General features: G+C 48.8%; 1 protein-coding gene across 8 annotated transcripts in view; it reads left to right on the top strand.

Annotated features, from left to right (window-relative positions):
* The window catches only part of RUNX1 (RUNX family transcription factor 1), a 93356-nt gene that overhangs the window by 9366 nt on the left and 65616 nt on the right, over positions 1–18374 (top strand). For all 8 annotated transcript variants that reach the window (XR_010840849.1, XR_010840850.1, XM_059065716.2 and 5 more), the window contains exon 3: positions 17047–17151. Coding sequence is in view for 6 of the 8 variants with exons in the window: in XM_059065716.2 (XP_058921699.2) it covers positions 17047–17151 (105 nt within the window). In the remaining 2 variants the exon portion in view is untranslated. The remainder of the gene's footprint in view (positions 1–17046; positions 17152–18374) is intronic.

The following is an 18374-nucleotide window of genomic DNA, read 5'->3' as shown; positions in this document are numbered from 1 at the left end:
ATAAAGGCACAAGTCATTCTATGGGTTCACGTGTTATATTAAAAGTCCCCACCTTTCAGTAAATGGAATTCCCATTATGATTCAGAGATGTGTGTTTAGAAAACGTATTGAGGGCTTCAGATGAGTAGCTGGCAGAATGTGTGAGAAGCCAATAAAAAACAAAGGTCCGACCGCGGGGTCCATGCCTTCCAGCCTCGTAACCATCTCAGGTCAATTCCTGTGGATTTCTGTTCTTAGGAAGCCCCAGCTGGGTATCGTTTAGTTGCATTTCCAGAGGAAGTAATATCATCCTATGCATCTATGTGGGTCTACGGGTCAGGTTTTGGTTATGAAAGTTTTGGAAACTCTTTAATGGCCCATGCCATTTTCCCATAAGAAGTGCAGTGGTGGCTTTTTGGCAAGGCCCAGGGGGTTGGTGATGATAAAGAATGAAATTTTGAAAGCAGCATGCTTTCTTTTCTGGCATTTCTCGTCCGTCACTGGCCATGTCTGTTTCAAGTGGGTGACTAAGAGAAGCTCGTGTTTACTTGGGTAACAGGGAACTGTTTCCCCAAGGTGTGGAGTGTTTGCATTTGGCTGCCTGATTCATGCCAGGATGCCCTTGAGTTTGCAGAGTGAAATAACTGCACCCAAGGCTGGGCTGTCTTCTGATAACCTGGAACGAGAAAATTCATTGAAACGCTCCATATATGGACAATGTCTGTTTTGCCCAGTCTCTGCTTCCCACGCATGATAATAAGCAATCCAAAGTACAGGAACCCCCGAAATGAATGTTTTGCCCAATTGCAGTTACTGTGTATGTTGTCAGTCTTGAGGGATTTCTTTCTTTTGGTTGGGACTGCAAGACAGAATGAGCCATCAAAAGGCCCAGTTTGACTCTGTCTCATAATTTCTCGCCATAGTCGGAGAATACAACTTGATTTTACTCTTTCAAGTCTAAGTGTCAACATCAAAGCCTGCCAGGTTTGTTGTTTTTTTTTTTTTGCAATTTGCTTCCCATTATGAAGACAGCAGATGACTCTCACTCATTTTAACAATTAGTCTTAATCTGCCTCACTGAATCTTGTCCTTTGAAAGTTTCATAATGTTTTATTAAGTGATCTTAAGACCGTCCAAAATTTCATTTTTGATCTAAAGACTATCCACTATTTCGTTTTCTGGTTTTGAAAATGTGTCTGAAAATACGACATTGGCATCAACACACCACACAGGGGCCGAGAAGGTCCTGGCTGTTGGCTTGCTGAACATTTCAGTGCCAATTTCCCATTCCGTCAAAAGCCACTGGTCTGATGGCTTCTCAAAGGGGTCTGGGGCTCAGTTCCAAATAAAGGGTAGAAAAAGAAACTCCCTTTTCTTTTCTCAGCTGACAGTCCCTGGGGGTTGTAAAACCTCGTAGAAATTGCCAGAGGTTGAACATGGAAGGGTTTTTCTCTGTTCGACAGAACCGATCTGTCTGGGCGCTGGCTGATGTCCAGGACCACAGCTCCTAACCTCGGGTTCAGCCTGCAACTGGGAAAACCTGCCCATCCGGCTTTTACGGCCTTGCTGACAACACCGGCCCCTAAAAAGTATTGGTGAAGGCTTCAGCAGTCTGAGCCTTCCTCCTTCCTTTTCTTTCCTTCCCTCCTTTCTGGCCCTGACAATTTAAATCTCTCCTTCAGGGATATCTCACCCTGGGAATTCTCTCCCTTTGATTCAGTATCTCCATATAGATCAACCATTCCTTTACAATGGAAGAAGAGATAGCAGCTCCCAGAAGAGGGGAACTGACACTGAGCACACTGGTTCTTGTTCAGAACAGTTCACACTTAAACACACGTCCTGGGACTATCCCTTACCTCCAGAAAATCAAAGTTCAGGGTCAAGGGGAACTCTCTTTGGTGACGTATATTAGCAGCAGCTGACGTCAGCTTACATCTGTCATTGGGGCAGGTGCTACGGATATTTTCAGTTACAAGAAAGTGTATCACTGCTGCAGCCGAGAGACGTTGAAGAAACTTTAGCAATGAAATCTGTGAGTGCTCCTTAATCAGTTGGAAAGGAATCGATCAATCAGGGATTATGGCCTTAGGTAATTCATTTTAGAACCAAAGAGGAAATCTACCAGACCGTATTATCTACCACATCGTAAATGGGGGAAGAGAATCCACTGCAAATTTCCTTCTGATTTTCCAAAGACTATGATTTTCCATCTTTTGGGAACATCATGAATAATTTTGAAAATCCTTGGAAGCCTTCTCCCCAGGGGGGAAAAATGCACACGTGCACTTGCACACACAGTTTCTTGTACAATTTCAGTTTTCAGGGCCGCTGAGGCTTGTTTATGGACCTTCTGGGGATCCACGGGCCCGCCAAGCCCAGAATCTCTGAATCTGGAACTTTGCCTTGACTATGGAGGGCCCACCTAGTGCTGTGCTGCACGTTGTAGATAACTGGAAAACGAGGAAATAAATGAACAAATGAGTCAGACATTCTTCTTGCACCCTGTGCAGTTTTGGTTACACCTGCTTTTATTATAGCCAGGACCTGGTGTGTATAATTAGGAAAACAGATCCCAGTCAAACCGCTGGTCCAGACCTTTGAGAGGCCATCAGGTGTGCACGCATATGGTCCCTTGCAAAGGAGAAGGGCTTGTTTTGTCATCGAAGGGGCGGCCTCCTCTCTAGTGACCGCCTGGCCCCCCAGCTGCAGACCTGCACCTCAAATTCCACAACCAGCCCAGAGAGGGCACGTGCTCCCCCATCCGTTAGGACTGGGGTTAATTTGTTGGTGGGAATCTGTGTTTATGCTGATCTCCCTGGCAACTTTGATCTTGCCCACTTTCAAACAAGTACCCTCCCCAACTCTTTTATAAAATGAAATTCCTTCCTTATGTTCTTGCTGTGGATGTCTTCCCAGACATAATATTTACGCTGTCACAATCGGGGTTACTGCATGTTTGTGTAATGTTTGTTACTTGAGGCATTTTCATTCTCAAGGTATTTTATGTTATTCGGGGAACGGTGTGGGGAGGCTGCCTTTCAGATGAGTGATAGACTGTGGTCGAAGGAAAGGGACATGTAGAAAAAGATAGAGTGTACCGGTATTCTAAGCAGAGACGTGTCTCTGTGGAGTGGTCACTACTGAGAAATGGTCTCAATGACTCACAATATTATCACAGGATCCAGGTCACTCTCTGTTTTATCACAGACTCCTATAATAGGGGGAGGAAAATTCATCTGACAATCCCAGTGTTGTTTCATGGATAACATTCAAGATAATGAACTGGCAGTCAGGTCTCCTGGAGAGAATACGAGGAAAAGATGAGAGTTGTGTTGAAATCAACTCTCCCATTTCCCCTCTCTTTTGGGTTGCTATTGATCTACGTTCTAAAACTATATATATACTGAAATCTGTTTGCAGACTTCGGTGCGGGCAAATATGGATGGGAAAAGACCCAGCCTCTGATACACGCAGTCTCTGGCAGCCCTAGCAAATACTGCCTTTCGATGGCAGGGTGAAAGCTAGTGCCCATGATCTGATGTAGAATTCATCTCTAGAGATCAGCTTTCTCGTTCTGTTTCAATTTGCCCGTAAAAGAGTACAGACGCTTTCTCAAAGCAAGTTGCTTCCCACCCCTCCCCCCAACCACCACCCAGCGGTCCCTGTCCGGCTTGGTGTCATGTCATGGCGAGGAGGAGAGCTTTCCTGAAAACTGCTTGTGCCTGGAACACGCAGCTGTGCAGTCGATCTCTTCATGGTTTTCTTGCTGATTTAATGAAATGCCAGGCATTGCTGATGGTGTTAGGCAGCTTTTATAAATTGAGGTTATTTATATGAACAATATTTTAGAGTTGATGAGCAGAAACCAGACGACATTCTCTCCAGTCCGTCCCCCCCGCCCCACCGCCCCGTCTCCCCCCAGACTTGAGGCAGCCCTTTTTGGTGGGGACAGTCTTTTGATAGTCTTTATCAATCAGAAAGTGCCTCCGAGAGAAATAATGGTTGAGTGATCTTTCGAGCTTCCTGTTTCAGCAGCAAGCATTAGAGACATAAACAGTGATCCGGCCATGCCCTGCAATGCTGCTCCGGTTCTAATGAATCCGTTTCGTATTTTCTTTTGTGCCGGTTGGCGAGGGGCAAGAGAGGATGGAGAAGACTGGTTATGGAAGAACATGTTCTGTTTCTTTTTCTTTATCATTTTTAGAGAAAAAATGACTCGTTGAAAAGAGAGATGGTATATCGTCTGATGATTGCTTTCTCTCTGTTGGTGATTATAAAACGTGTTCAGATGAGAAAGGGGGTGCTGATGAATAACATGTACTTACTGTCAAAATGGAGAGCTTATGTGGTTTTGAAGGGGTTTGTGGACTTTCAGCCGGAAGGGGGTGTGTGTGTGTGTGTGTGTGTGTGTGTGTGTGTGTGTGTGTGTCCGTCCGTCCATGCTACCACTGACAAGACTTCCTGGACCAAATTATCTTTGAGGACTAAATCCATACCAACAAGGTCTTCTCATCTGAAGCCCCAGTAAGGCAGTTAACAGGAATTAATAAGTCAGCAGTGTGGATTTAACGAGCTGCCTGTGAATACTTTCCAAGGTGCCGGGCTTATCAGCTCACTCTTGGGGCATTCGAGATTTTATGTTTATAAGCATGCATTAGTGGACTTCAGGCAAAGCCCACCCTCCATCACTGGTCCTGACGTGAGTCCCACTTTCAACAGAGATGTATTTCGGTCCACGTTGAGAACCGAGCTTCCCATGGCATTCCTGTTGCTGGTGCCGACTGGGGATTCCAGCACGTCCCAGTCTCTGTTAGGCTATATCGAGCAGCGTATCCCATGTAGCACCTCCATTTTATGTCACTGAACTTCCTCCAACGAGGTTTCAGGTAGTTGGAGGACCCATAAATCGGAAGGTGATCCCAGAACCTCCCTGGAGAGGCCCGGTGGCCATCCTGCCACTGGCTTCAAAATGCCTTTCCTCTGGTTTCCTTGGTGAAGCAACATTCAGGTAGGAGCCACTTCAACTGTGTTTTTCTCAAAGATGCAAGTAAATTTCCTGTCTGTTTCTCAACTGAGATGAATCCCTGCTTTTACCTTGAGATTTAAGAGCCTCATTAAGGACGGAGGGGCAGCCCAGTCTGCAGAGCTGCACCCTCCCCCCCAGCTTGCAGATCCAAGGATGCTTCTGGGTCTGGCGAATGGGAGGTCTGGCCAGCACCCTCGAGGGTGGTGTGTGGCCTTAACTGAGTCACCTTATGCAAACAAAGGAGACTCTCCTTGGCTCAAACAAAGGCGATACACAGGAATACAGGCATTTGAGCACAGTTGGTGAACTGTGTACTTATCAGATCTCAGCAGAGAAGGCAAGGAGGGATGGGCCTGTTTGTAGGTGGAAACACTCCAGTTTGCTCCAGGCATTGGTTTCGGGTTTTTAGAGATGTTTTTCCTTCATTCTATTTGAAACCATTGTATGGAGTACAGTCACTATCTATCTATCTATCCCTGTCTATCCATCTATCTATCCATCTATCTGTAATTAACGAGAAACAGTCTAAACTCATATCCTAATACAGCTTTGGCCTCTTTACGTGGTGTGTTTCCAGTACCTATGGCACATGGGTCTGTCCAGATGCTCTGCCTTCCCCGTCCTGCTTGAAACCTCAGGGCAGGTCCTAGTTGGTAGATCTTATCTATCAATCTGACTATCAATTTGGTCTCCCTCGGTGGGTCCCAACATTTGGCAATATCTGCAGACATTTTTGGTTGTCACTCCTGGGGTGGGCCGTGCTCCTAGCGTCCAGTGGGTAGAGTGACTCCTACAGCACATACATACATACAGCCCTACCCCTGCAAAGCCTCCATCACGCTGAGACTGAGAAACCCTGGGCTGGCCTCACACGAATGAGCATGATAAGTCATAAAATGTCTCCTCTCTTCCCTAACGCTTTCTGCCTCTTTACCCAATTTATGAAAAACTTCAGTTCACGCAGAATAAAAACACAAAACAAAACAAAAAAAAAATGAGAGTGCATCACTGCGTATTAGTCTTTTTCTAAATATGCAAATATACTAGAGTTCTGTGTGCATAGGATCGCACCGTCTTGGCTTCTCCTGGGTTGGAGGATGTGTAGCAGCCAGAAGTAGAGGCTGCAGGTGGAGGGGGCCACCCCGCAGGGAAAGCTCTCCCTCGAGGACTCCCCCCACTTACAGCTGCTCCCCCAGGAATACCACACAGGTGCAGGTCCACAGGGACCATCAGAAACAGTGAAAGTGCGCGCTGGCTTCTCATGGCCACCCACCTCCCCATGAGGCTTCATTCAGGGGCCGCAGATCCACGAATCCAGGAACATGAATTGATGTGAGTGGACAGTGTCCACTTGAACTCAAAAGGGCTGAAAGCAAGGTCCCGGTACGCATCACTGACCAATAGCTCACGGACACCAAAAAGGAGCCAGTTTGCACACCCAAGGGCCATGCATGGAAGGAGTAGGGACGGGACAGAGGCTGATTTGCTGTCCATCCCTAGGAAGCCCTGGTCTGCTGCCCACATGTTCGGTGTGCAGGTACCACAGGCAGACAGAGGGCTGGGTTCTTCTGGAGCTTTCTCCCATCTGCCCTTACGTGTTGGTTCTGCCGTCACCTATTTTCTGAAATACAAGAAGATTAGGGGGAAGAGGACTTGAAAAAAGTCCTCTAGGTGTTCTCATTGAATCACAATGGTGTCGGCTACAGGTGGAATGTCTTGAATACATTTTGCTGTGACTGCGGTCTCTAGTTGGTTGTTTGTTTGCATTTACTCTGCAGGGGGGCCCTCACGCGGAACTTTCCTGCCCCTTCTGTTTCCTGTAAGTTCTCCTCAGTAAAGCAGCCAGCTCCCAGGTTCCGCGTGGAGGTCAGTTGTGTGTCGAATCATCTGAGACCTGTAAGACTCAGCTGTCCTCCCGGGAATTCCCGGGCGGCGTCTGAGCTGGGCTGTACGGAGCCCACACGCTGCCCACGTGCTGGGGAGGGGAGGTTGCTGGGGAAGGAGCTCGGGAACAGCTGTGGCAGGCAGGCGCGCACTGGTGCACTGCGGTGCCGGGACCCCAGCGCCAGGGAAAGGGTGAAGGTGGCCGTGGGACTCCCCAGGAGGTGGCCTTCCAAGAGTTTTCAAAACACAAGAGATCCTGCCCTTAACGAGAACAGCACTGTGTGGTATCACCAGTCACTAGACCAGTGCCTGATACAGAGCGGGGACTCATCAAATGTCTCCAGATGAGTGACGACCCCAGGACTCTGCTTCCTCTAGGCAGTAGAGCATAGTGGTTAGCGCACGGATGCTACTGAATTCCTCCTGGGAGGACAGTGTCTCACCCTGGGCACCGTCGACGTTTAGGGCTGATTATTCTTTGTCGTGGGAGCCATCCTCTGCATTTCGGGATGGTTAGTGGCATCCCTGGCCTCTACCCGGTAGCCAGGAGCTTTCCTTCCGTGTCATTCACGAGGGGTGACAACAAGAAGTGTCTGCAGACTTTGCCAGGTGTCCCTCCTGGGGGGAGAGGTGGGGGGAAGGAACACTGGTTGAGAACACTGGCTCAGAGCTGTGTGTCTGTGGGCAAGTCACTTGAGCTGTCTGAGCCCGATTCAGCCTTTGTCCAAAGGGGGCGGGGTACGGTGAGGTTTACCTGAAATAACACAGACTTTAGGGGTCGCCACTTTTCGTGGTAAGATCGGTTGCTGTGACTAACCCTGCAGGGAAGCTGATGGCAACTCCGTGAGCTCCTAACAAACCGTGCAACCGGGACCTGCTTTTTTGTTTGTCTAAATGAATGACTTTTCTGGGAGGGAATGTCAACCCTCATCCTGAACCCTCGGCCGCATAGAGCCAGCCCTCAGGACACGGAAGGGTAATTTACGCGCAGCGGGCACTGCGATTTCAGATCAGCAATGGAAGAGACGAAATTAAATATGTACTGTAATCCGAGGCACTGTTTTTCATGGGAAAAGAAGTTCTCCCAGCTTGGTCCTTCCAACTCTTTTGCCCAAACGTTAACGGCATGCAAATATTTATGATTCATACGTGCCCCTTCAATTCCCCCACCGTATTTTAACAATAAACACTGCATTTTCACAATGAAGCAGAATAATCCCTTTGTCCTGTTGCGGGGCTCTGCTCTCTGGCACCCGGCAGCATCACATTCTTCCCGCACCCTAGTTGCTGACTCCACCCAGGTTGAGGGGAGTTTTAGAGCGGTGCCACGGCAGCTCGCCTCGGACCACACTTCAGGACATCCTGCCTGTTCCCCTGGAGGCCATTTGAAGGTTGTATGTCAGCATTTTCAGAAACTGCAAGCCAACATCCACACATGTTTTTCTTTTTTTTGGTCACTGTCAACAGAGAACCGATCAATCTGGCTGTTGCTTGCAGAGGTGTCTTGTATTCTGCCCAGATCCATGGGCTGTGGAGTCCACTAAGGCCGTTGTGTCCCATTTAATATTCCTCTGGTTCATGATAACCGCATAGAAACACACGCACGTGACGTTTCTAGTTGTGAGGACGCTGCGGGTCTTTGGAAGGTAGTGGGACAAGGTATGAGAAGGTGGTGTGCTCGCCGGACTCACTTAGATGTGCTGGCCTCAGTCTCCACATCTGTGCAATAGGTATGACGGTGCTCTTCATATGTACCTCAAAAGGTTATGAGGACGATGAAAATGAGACGGTGTGTGTGTAACAAAACTTAGGAGGAAAGAGCTATGACTCACCGCCGCGTCGGTCTGCCTTCTGTAGGAGAGTCACCGAGGGAGGAGAGAAGAGAACGGGCGGGAGGTAGCCGGTGTCTCCCTGAGTCAGAAAGTCAGGAACAATGCTATTTCCATTGTCCACTCCTCGTTGGCAAGGAATTTATATTCCTTTATCCTCCGAGGAACTTTGTAAAATTAGAGTGCCTGAGACACAGCAGGAATTTCATAAATATTCATAAATAAATGAAGGAATAATAATGATATAACCATCCCAGGCATTTGCTGGGCAGCAGCCTGGTGACGGACCTTGTGTCCTCTGTTTTCATTAGTGAGTTACTCACAGGCTTTGGACCCTGTTCGATCAGGGAAGTATAGAGCCCGTGGCTACTTTATTAGAACTGTCCCCCACCCACAGAGGTCATTTCACGGGGGCATTTCTTTCATTCATTCATTCGTTCATCAGATGTGCATTGTGTACCTGCTGCTTGCAAGGCACTGGGCTAGCACTGGAGATACCAAGGCCAGCTAAAGAGAAGCCACAGCCTGCCGGGGCCAGTGAGGGGCCCACAGTTAAGCAGATGTCACTGTTCTGAGTGGCCAGCACCATAGTGAAAAGAGTGACAGAAGCAAAATGCACAGCTGGGTGCATAACCCACTACAAGCTTAGGGGTCTCTCTGGACAGCTTGTCATCTCAGTGGAGATGTTTCAGGGGGACGAGGGGGCCACCAGATGAAGGCATCAGGAAGAGTGTCCAAGCAGAGAACGCAGGGTTGGGGAGGAACACCGAGCTGGCCAGGAGGGCTGGTAAGGGCCTTGACATCCACATTGGGAATCTGGTCTGGTCCCCCAGCAGGTTTTAAGCAGGTGATTGACATCACCAGATACAAATGGCACGAAGTTGCTGGGATTGCAGACCGAAGAGAAGACAGGGCCTTTTGGAGGGTGCTTGGGAGCTTAGAGACGGGATCCGAGGTTAGTTGAATTTGTGGATGCCAAGCCCATGGATACAGAGGGGTCACTGTATATCCAGTTTGCAAACCCACCATCTGGTAAATGTCACCGCGTCTAGAAATCAGCTCCCTCCAGGCCCCGCCTACCACACCCTGCAGCCTTGCCTATACCTGCCTTCTTCTTCCTACTTGACCTCCATCCCCCCCGCCCTCCCAGCTTCCTGCAATAGAGCTATGGGTGCCAACAGGCTGGCACTGAGGACCCTGACGCTACCTTCCCTTCAAAACGCCCCACCCCGCCCCCGCCTGGGCCTCTCTGCCGTGCTGGCATGTGGCCTTGGGCTGCGTGTTTGAGGCACTGGGCTATGGGCACCAGCAGGTCAGGGCGGGGACTAGGCCAGCCCCAGGAGGTCACTTTGGTCGCCCGTCCTGTGTGGCATTTGGCCCGATGGGCGGAAGCTGCGGAATTGGGGTGTGCCAACCAAAGGGTTCTCCAGGATGGACGCACAGGGCAGCAGGTGTGGCCTTGACCTAAAGAGGCTGGGAATTCAGGGTCTTGGAGGTGTTTGGGCTAAAAGGATTACAAGTTGGTTCCTCATCCGAGACACTCAGGCACCGGGACACCGAAAGAAAAAAGGAAGATCAGAAAGGGACCATGACATCTGGGGAGAGGAAGTGCAAAAACAGCGTGAGAGCATCATGCTTTTCTGGGGTTCGGTAACGCTCCTCATGAAGAGAAAGCCTTGCCCACCCTACCCTTTAGTAAAGCTGGGCTCACACCCATGCCACCAAAAGGGAGAACTGAGCCTTCCAAGTGAAGTCAGACCTCATAAAGAACCAGCTGTCAGGGGCTTCCCTGGTGGCGCAGTGGTTGAGAGTCTGCCTGCCGATGCAGGAGACACGGGTTCGTGCCCTGGTCCGGGAAGATCCCACGTGCCGCGGAGCAACTAAGCTCGTGAGCCGTGGCCGCTGCGCCTGCGCCTCCGGAGCCTGTGCTCCGCAATGGGAGAGGCCACAACAGTGAGAGGCCCGAATACCGCAAAAAAAAAAAAAAAAAAAAAAAGAACCAGCTGTCAAACTGAAAGTTTACAGAATAATCCATTTATCAAACATTTTTTTTTTTTACTGCCTCAGAACAGAAAATGCAAAGATGAATGAAACACCATCCCTGTCCTCAAACAACTCATTTTTGTAGAACAGCTTCCAGAGGAAACACTTGGCATGTTTTTGGTTTTCTCTAAGTAAAACTGCTATTTTTCAAGTGCTCCGTCATACTCCACGCATGCTGTTTTTTATGGAAAGCTTAGTTCTGTATTTTAAGCACCTGACTTTCAGGCAACTCTGGGGGGTTATCGTTGTACCGATGCGATAGCCGGGGCCTCCCCCCTGCATTTTGCCTGTGTGGCTGCAGGTGCCATCGGATAAGGACATTGTAAACACCGGCACTTTACACCCAAGTGGACACCCACCAACGTCGACACCTCCATTCAACGCAGAGAAACCGGGAGATTCTGCACAACTTGAAGAATCTGTCCTCTATTCAGAAATCCCCAAATAAATAATTATACGGCCCCACTGTCAAAAATAGTGGTAAGTGTTTGGGTAAGGAAATGGATGAAGAGAAAACACATGCACTTTGGCCACTAGGTTGTTCCAGTGGAAAAGCAAGAAACATAAATTAAAGGTACTTTGTGAAAAATATCCCCGATTCAGGTTTCTCCTGGAATCTGAGGGTTTGTTAATTATAATACTTAGTTATCTGTGATTAAAATTAGACCTGACACAAACTACATGGTAAGAGGAGAAATCTTCCTGCAACATCGCAGAACCTTTTGGGATTTCCAGAATTTGCAGAGAGCAAAACTTGAGCCTTCCCTGGCTTTCTTGGTTTTCAAAAGCTGCATTTTTTGTGTTTTTTTTCTCTGACTTTCCCTTTCTCCCTCTCTTGGGTGTTTAAAGTGTGTGAGCATGACCGGTTTCCCCGCAGAGATGCACAAAGGAGTGGAAACTGTCGTGATTTCGTTTCCTAAGCTCTGCGACCCCCTCAGCAGACTGTCCTCCGGGTGTACAGCCTGCCCTTGTGTGACAAAGGACAAGTTTCACACCCATCGAAACTGGCCCCAAAAGGAGAAGATGACTCATGGGTCCAAACCTTCACCAAGGAGAGTGACCGAAACAGAACCCAATGGCTGAGGAGCCAGCGCAAGTGGCTTGGCTACGCGTGAACCAAACTTAGGGAGGGGCGATCACAAGAGGACGGAGGGAGACACCCATCGCCATAGGAAGGCGTGGCCACGACGTGACGTGGCACGCACTTCTAAGGGCGTGAGATGATCTCCAATCGCCTTTTCACCTGCCGCCCCTCTCCCCACCCTCGCCCTCGGGGAACAGGCTGCCCGTTTGCAGCAATCCTGAGGTTTCACCACTTCCCAGATGTGGTGAGGAAGTGGCGTGGTGCCCTGGGCGCTTGCGGAAGTGCAGCGGCCAGCCGTGGCTTTAGGAGACCACAGCCGGCTGCCGGAGTCCACCAGCCCCGGGGCCTATAAACGTGGGACCTAAGAAAGCACAGACCTGGGGCTTTGTCACTGCCTCACCCTGGAGAGTCTGTTACGGCAGCAAATATCCAGGAAGACTCGCCCCGTGACCTTCCTCCCAACTGAATAAAGCACTTAGGATTTTGCGCTGGCATGTGGATGAACACGCTGGCATCGAGGGGGACCGGTCCGCACATGCTCTGAGGGGAGCGTCTGACCCGGCTTGTTTATAAAGTGGATCAGCCAGTTGCAATTGTGCCTTGCAAAGGTCGCCAGCTGGTGGGAGTAGGACTGACATTGAAGTGGAGGTTCCAGGGGAACGTGCGGGTTTCCCGATGGGTCTTTAGGCCCCATGCTGCTGCCTGCCTGCTACCCTCTGCTCTCGGCCTGGGTTTGCTGAAATTCCTGAAGAAGAGGGGATGCGCCTGGAGGGGCTCCATGGGCACCACCTACCGCGCGCTAAGGCTCACCTCACCTCCCACCATCAGACCTCAACGTCGATTCACCACCAGCTGCACCTCACAGGCCTGCCCACAGCTCTGGTCTTTGTGGAATCATGTTTGTCACATCTTTAGTGATCATTAAACTGGTATTTGCTGATGCATTATTTCGTTTAATTTGCATAACAGCACTACGAGATGGAAGGACTGTTGTCACCCCTATTTTACAGATGACGAGGCCCCCAGAGAGGTTAAGTAGCTTGCCCAAGGTCACACAGCTAGCAAGGGGCAGAGCTGGGGTTTGAGCCCAGGCAGTCCTCACCGTTAACTAGCACCCCATGCCTTGGCACTTCCACAGGGTTGTATGATCAAGTTCTTTGTCTTTTGCTGCTTCCAGGCTTAAGTCAAGACAGCCCTTCTCTCCTTCACTGCTTCTTCCCGCCTTCTTATTCAGTCCTGCTGTTTGTGCTTCTAAATAGCATTCCTCCTGGACACCACCCGCCAGAGCTCATGATGCTGTGTGGGTGAGGTTTCCGTGAGCAGGAGAAGGAAGGTCTCAGTGACCCCCTTTCCTTAGCTCCCTCCGTCGTGAATCCCCACGCAGGGCACCTGTGACCCTGCAGCTTGCCCCCTGGGGAACCCAGGGCCGCAGTCTTTCAGGAGCACAGCCGGGGGCACCTCCGCTCACCCTACGGGCCAAATCCAGGGCGGCAAGGAGCCTTCCGGCCTCTCCAGGCGAGGACCCGCTCAGGCTACAGACGGGAACATCAGCTCTCTCTACGGCAGCCCCATCTCCCAACCCTGCAGTTGGTCCCAAAAGGCCGATTTCGGTGCTTATTTAGGCAATCCGTCCTCCTTTGCTCTCCCCTACCTTCTTACCAGCCTGGCTACAGCTTGCTGAGAAAAACACTTGAGAGGCTTTTGCTCTCCACACCCACGCACTTAAAATACCAGGCCCGTAGGTCATTTGGATGACGGAATTTGGCGAATAACACGCATGCTCTAGGCGCAGCTACCACTGCTGCCGGGGCTGGCTAAGAAGGGCTGCATCTCGGCAGGGACAAGCCGGGGCGTGGCGGGGGGCGTGGCGGGGGCGTGGCCAGGGCAGAGGGCAGAGTTCCCAGGGTTCAGTGTCCCCACTGGCTGGCTGGCCCCAGGTGTCACGTCTGGTGCCAGGCCTGCTCGGAAGAATACAAGGAAGCAGAAGGCAGAGTTCTCCTGGAGTGGAAAAATGTCGCACACACCCACGAGCAAAATGACATCTCTCATTGCCTCTGTCTGTGAGGTCGTAAGCACGTGTCCTGGTGCTGAAAGCTGTAAACAACAGCCCGTTGTGCGGGAGGCAAACCGGAATACCCCACCTTCGTGAACCACAGTTACTGTGGCCAAAATGCCCCACCTAGTAGCTTTTGCTGGACAGTCACTTCTTGACTGCACGTAAAATCATGGGCATAAAACAGTCGGCTTATAATTACAAGCAACGATTTCACAAATATTCACTTCGGTTGAATGTCCTTCCCGATTCAGTAGGCCCGTCTGTGGGTGACCAGGGTAAAACGCCAGGAGCCCAAATTCAGCTCAGTTAGAAAACTGCTTTTGAACTATAACCCAGGCTTTCGATTAGCTGTTGAGTACAGTTTGGGTACATTAGTGTCACCAGGACTGCTTTCGCTTTGGGGGGCAGGGGCGGAGCATGGAAGAGGTACCACGAGTCTCGATTACTGGTGCTGGTACCGCTGAGTTTGAAGGTCGAGATTTAGGACCTCATGACAATAATGTGAAGCACAAAGCTGGAGATCTGGGTTTTCCATGTATCCAAGCTGTGTGACTTTGGACAAACCACTCATCCTTTCTGAGCCTTAGCTTTGCTACCTATTAACCAAGGACCATAAAATCTGTCTTGTTTATTTCATGAGAGTGTTGTGAGAACCGAATAAGATAGTATATGGGAAAGCGCTTGAAAACTTGTAAGTTTTACACAGACCTGAAAAGGCCAACATTAGGAAGACAGGGATTCTTTGTTGTCATTTAGGAAATCAAGAATAGGATGGTCGTAAACTTATGGTTACCAAAGGGGAAAGGTGGGGGAGGGACAAATTAAGAGTTTGGCGTGAACGGATACACACTACTACATATAAAATAAACAACAAGGACCTACTGTATAGCACAGGGAACTATATTCAATATTCTGTAATAACCTCTCATGGATAAGAGTCTGAAAAAGAATATATATGAAAAAGTATATGTATGTGTAACTGATCACTTTTCTATACACCTGAAACTAACGCAACATTTTAAATCAACTAGACTCTAATAAAAAGTTTTTAAAAATTAAAAAAAACAAGAACAGGATGGTTGTAGGAGGGCCGCCACGGGAGTGGGACTGTTTGGGGGTAAAACCCACAGGTACATAGGGAGTAGTTGTCACTTGTAGCACCCAGACTGGAACTCTATGACATTTGGTGTTTGTACTGAGTTGAATAGCATTCCCTAAAAAGTCATGTCCGTGGGTGACCTCAGAATGTGACCTTATTTAGAAACAGGGGCTTTGCAGATGTAATCAAGTTAAGATAAAGTCAAACTAGAGTAGGGTAAGCCCTAAATCCAGTGACTGGTGTCCTTGTAAGGAGAGGGAGATTTGGAGACAGAGGACAGAGAGGGAGGGAGGCCACATGAGGAAGGACACAGAGAGTGAAGTGATGCTGCCACAAGCCAAAGCATGCCAAGGATTGCTGGGGACCACCAGAAGCCAGACAATTGCCTCCTAGTTCTGGACACCAGAACTCGGAGACAGTCAATGTCAGTTGTTTTAAGCCACCCAGTTTGTGGTCATTTGTTACAGCAGCCCTAGGAAGGAAATATAGTGTTTTCATGGACTCTCTGAGAAATGCTGAAGTTGCAGGCAGCCGGGGAGACACCCCTGGGGCAGGCACATGCCTACACATGGAGACGGGCATCAGGATTTCATCTAGAAGATAAAGTCAGGGACGTCCCAGGTGGTCCAGTGGTTAAGACCGTGCCTTCCAATGCAGGGGGTGTGGGTTCCATCCCTGGTCAGGGAGCTGAGGTCCCACATGCCTAGGGGCCAAACAACCAAAACATAAAACAGAAGCAATATTGTAACAAATTCAATAAAGTCTTTAGAAATGGTCCACATCAAAAAAAAAAAAAAAAAGATAAAATCAGAGTTAAAGGTGACATTGTATGTATCCCATGAACACCTTCATTTTGCAAACCAGGAAACTGAGATCTGGAGAGGTCAAATATTTGTACAGGAACCTAAATCTTCTAACTCTCTTGCAGGAAGAGCTGTGCCTCTCTCTCTCTCTCTCTCTCTCTCTCTCTCTCTCTCTCTCTCTCTCTCTCTCTCTCTCTCTCTTCCCCCCCACACACACCTTTGAATACCATGTGCCAGATGCTATTTTAATGATTTTACTCATATTAATTCATTTACCCTCTCCCCAAATTCAATAAGGTAGGAAAAGTTATATGTACCCATCTTCCAGGTAAGGACACTGAGGCACAGGGAGGGCTAGTGACTTGTCAAAGGTCAGCTAGCCAGAATTCAAAACCAGAGGGCATTCTCTGAACTGCTTAGCAAAGAAGAAATGCTTTTAAGTAACTAATGTATTTATATATGAATACTTTTATTATAAATGATATATTTCAAAACAGTTTTTAAAAATTATTTAAAGCATTGCATTCGACCCATGCAATGAAGACATGCTCGCATTTCTTAAGTATGTATAAAAGGCTTAGATGGAAATCCATCTGCGTATTTATGCTAACAGTTGTCATTGAATCTCAATCTGTCAGTTACCTATCCTGAAATCCATTTATTGAATATAAATGTTGTCTGGCCAACCCCATGAGTGCCTATAATAACATCTGGGCTTTCAAAACAACATTTAGAATCAACCAGCAATTAGTATTTTTAACATAGAATCATTCCAATTTAGCCTAGCCTCAAACTTAGGAATTCTATCTTTCCTAATCCTTGGAGGTACAAGCAAGGTTACAGGGCAAAGACAGAAATGGTTTCTTTTCCTCCTTTTGCTCTGAGCTTATTACAAGGGAGGACCTGGGGGCGAGGAGCGGACGGCTGCCAACCCGCTCCTATGTCCCTGGGGTCCCGACCTGAAAGAAAACACATCTGAATCTCTCTTGATCCTGTGTTATTCATGACTAAGCAAAAGACACGTGACTAAGGGAAGCGTCACATCTAGACAACGTAGGTGTACATTCCAAAATTTAAGCAAAGTCAAACTCGGAGGAGTATTGGAAAAACCGGTAATGTGTGCTGAAGTCCTGCCACCTTTCCCGTGTGAGGGCTGGAAATCATAAATTAATTTTGAATTACCCAGCAGATATGTTCAGGCCGTTGCCTCATTCTTCGCTGCTCTTTTGTGTTCCAACAGGAAAGAGCTTTACTCTGACCATCACCGTCTTCACAAACCCACCACAAGTCGCCACCTACCACAGAGCCATCAAAATCACAGTGGATGGACCCCGAGAACCTCGAAGTAAGTGGGCCGCCCCTCGGGGCTGGCACCTCCCCTCCCCGCTGGTACACTCAGGCGCCAGAACCCTTGTGTTCCATCAGCATGCCTCAGATGTGGCTAAAACTTCTGCCAGAGGGAAATGTCAGACCCCTGCAGGGAGGAAGAATTTTTCTTTTGCCGCTCTCACTCCTCAAAGTTGTCTCTGAGCAATGGGCTCCTTGTTGGAAGCATCTTCTTGGAGGGCAAAAGGAAATCAGGCTGACTCGAGTGCATGTCAGAATCCTTTCAGGACTGCATGGGCCTAAGGACCAAATACGTGGTAAATAAAGTTCAAGGAAGATTGGCCAGGGGCAGAGGTGGTCAAAAGGGGCCAGAGGGTCAGAGTGGACCACAAGGGGCTGATGACCATCCATGCTGGCCTTTTATTCACTTGGTGGAGGCTGGAGATGAAATCTATGAAAATGACCCTTTCCTTTCTGTGCCACAGATCAAAATCTTATTACAGGATTGTTTAAAATAGAGAATGGGAGGGGAAAAGAGTGCCTGAGAGAAAACCAGTAAATATAGAAAGATGGTACCAAAAAAAAAAAATAGTTCCTGTGAGGAAAGCTTTTTTATAAAAGGAGTGGGGTTGTTTAGTCTGCAGAAAAATGTCTTCACGGTGACTTAATGACTATCTTTGAGTAAACACACAGTAACACTTTTCCAGAACCACACCCTTCCCTGGGATGGAGGCTGGGTTCCAGTTCCAGATCTGTGGAGCTGACTGGAGCCCCCGCCCGGCATCTGCAGGCCTCCTAACCATGTCATGCCCCTGGTGGAAAATTAATATTCTCTCTTAATTTTTATAAAGGGTGGGGTTGAGGGTGTCAGAAACAGGGCTTCCTACCGTGCCAGCAAGTTGAGATGCAGGGATGACAGCTCGTAAAATGAAGTGGTTAAGAATTCGGGTTCTGGGGCAAACAAGTGGAGTTCCGGCTGAGGCTCTTAAGCCTTCAGGAAGTTATGGGGCCTCCCTGAACCTCAGTTTCCTCATCTGTAAAATGGGGATAATAATGAGAGCTTCTCTATCAGCTTGAATGAGACAATGCTGTGTGCCCGGCACAGAGAATGAACTCAGGAAATGCCAGCAGAGCCTCCCTGCCTGCATCTCTGGCCGCTGCTCGGCCCCCCTACCCAGGAGCCATTCCTCCAGAGGACCTGCCTGGTGCCTCTGGGGGCTCTAAGGTCACCCCTGGGGCGTG

This window comes from Kogia breviceps, chromosome 5 (genome assembly GCF_026419965.1).
Source record: "Kogia breviceps isolate mKogBre1 chromosome 5, mKogBre1 haplotype 1, whole genome shotgun sequence".
Lineage (NCBI taxonomy): Eukaryota > Metazoa > Chordata > Mammalia > Artiodactyla > Physeteridae > Kogia > Kogia breviceps.
Note: the sequence above shows the minus strand (reverse complement) of the source record. Positions and strands in the feature narration are given on the sequence as shown.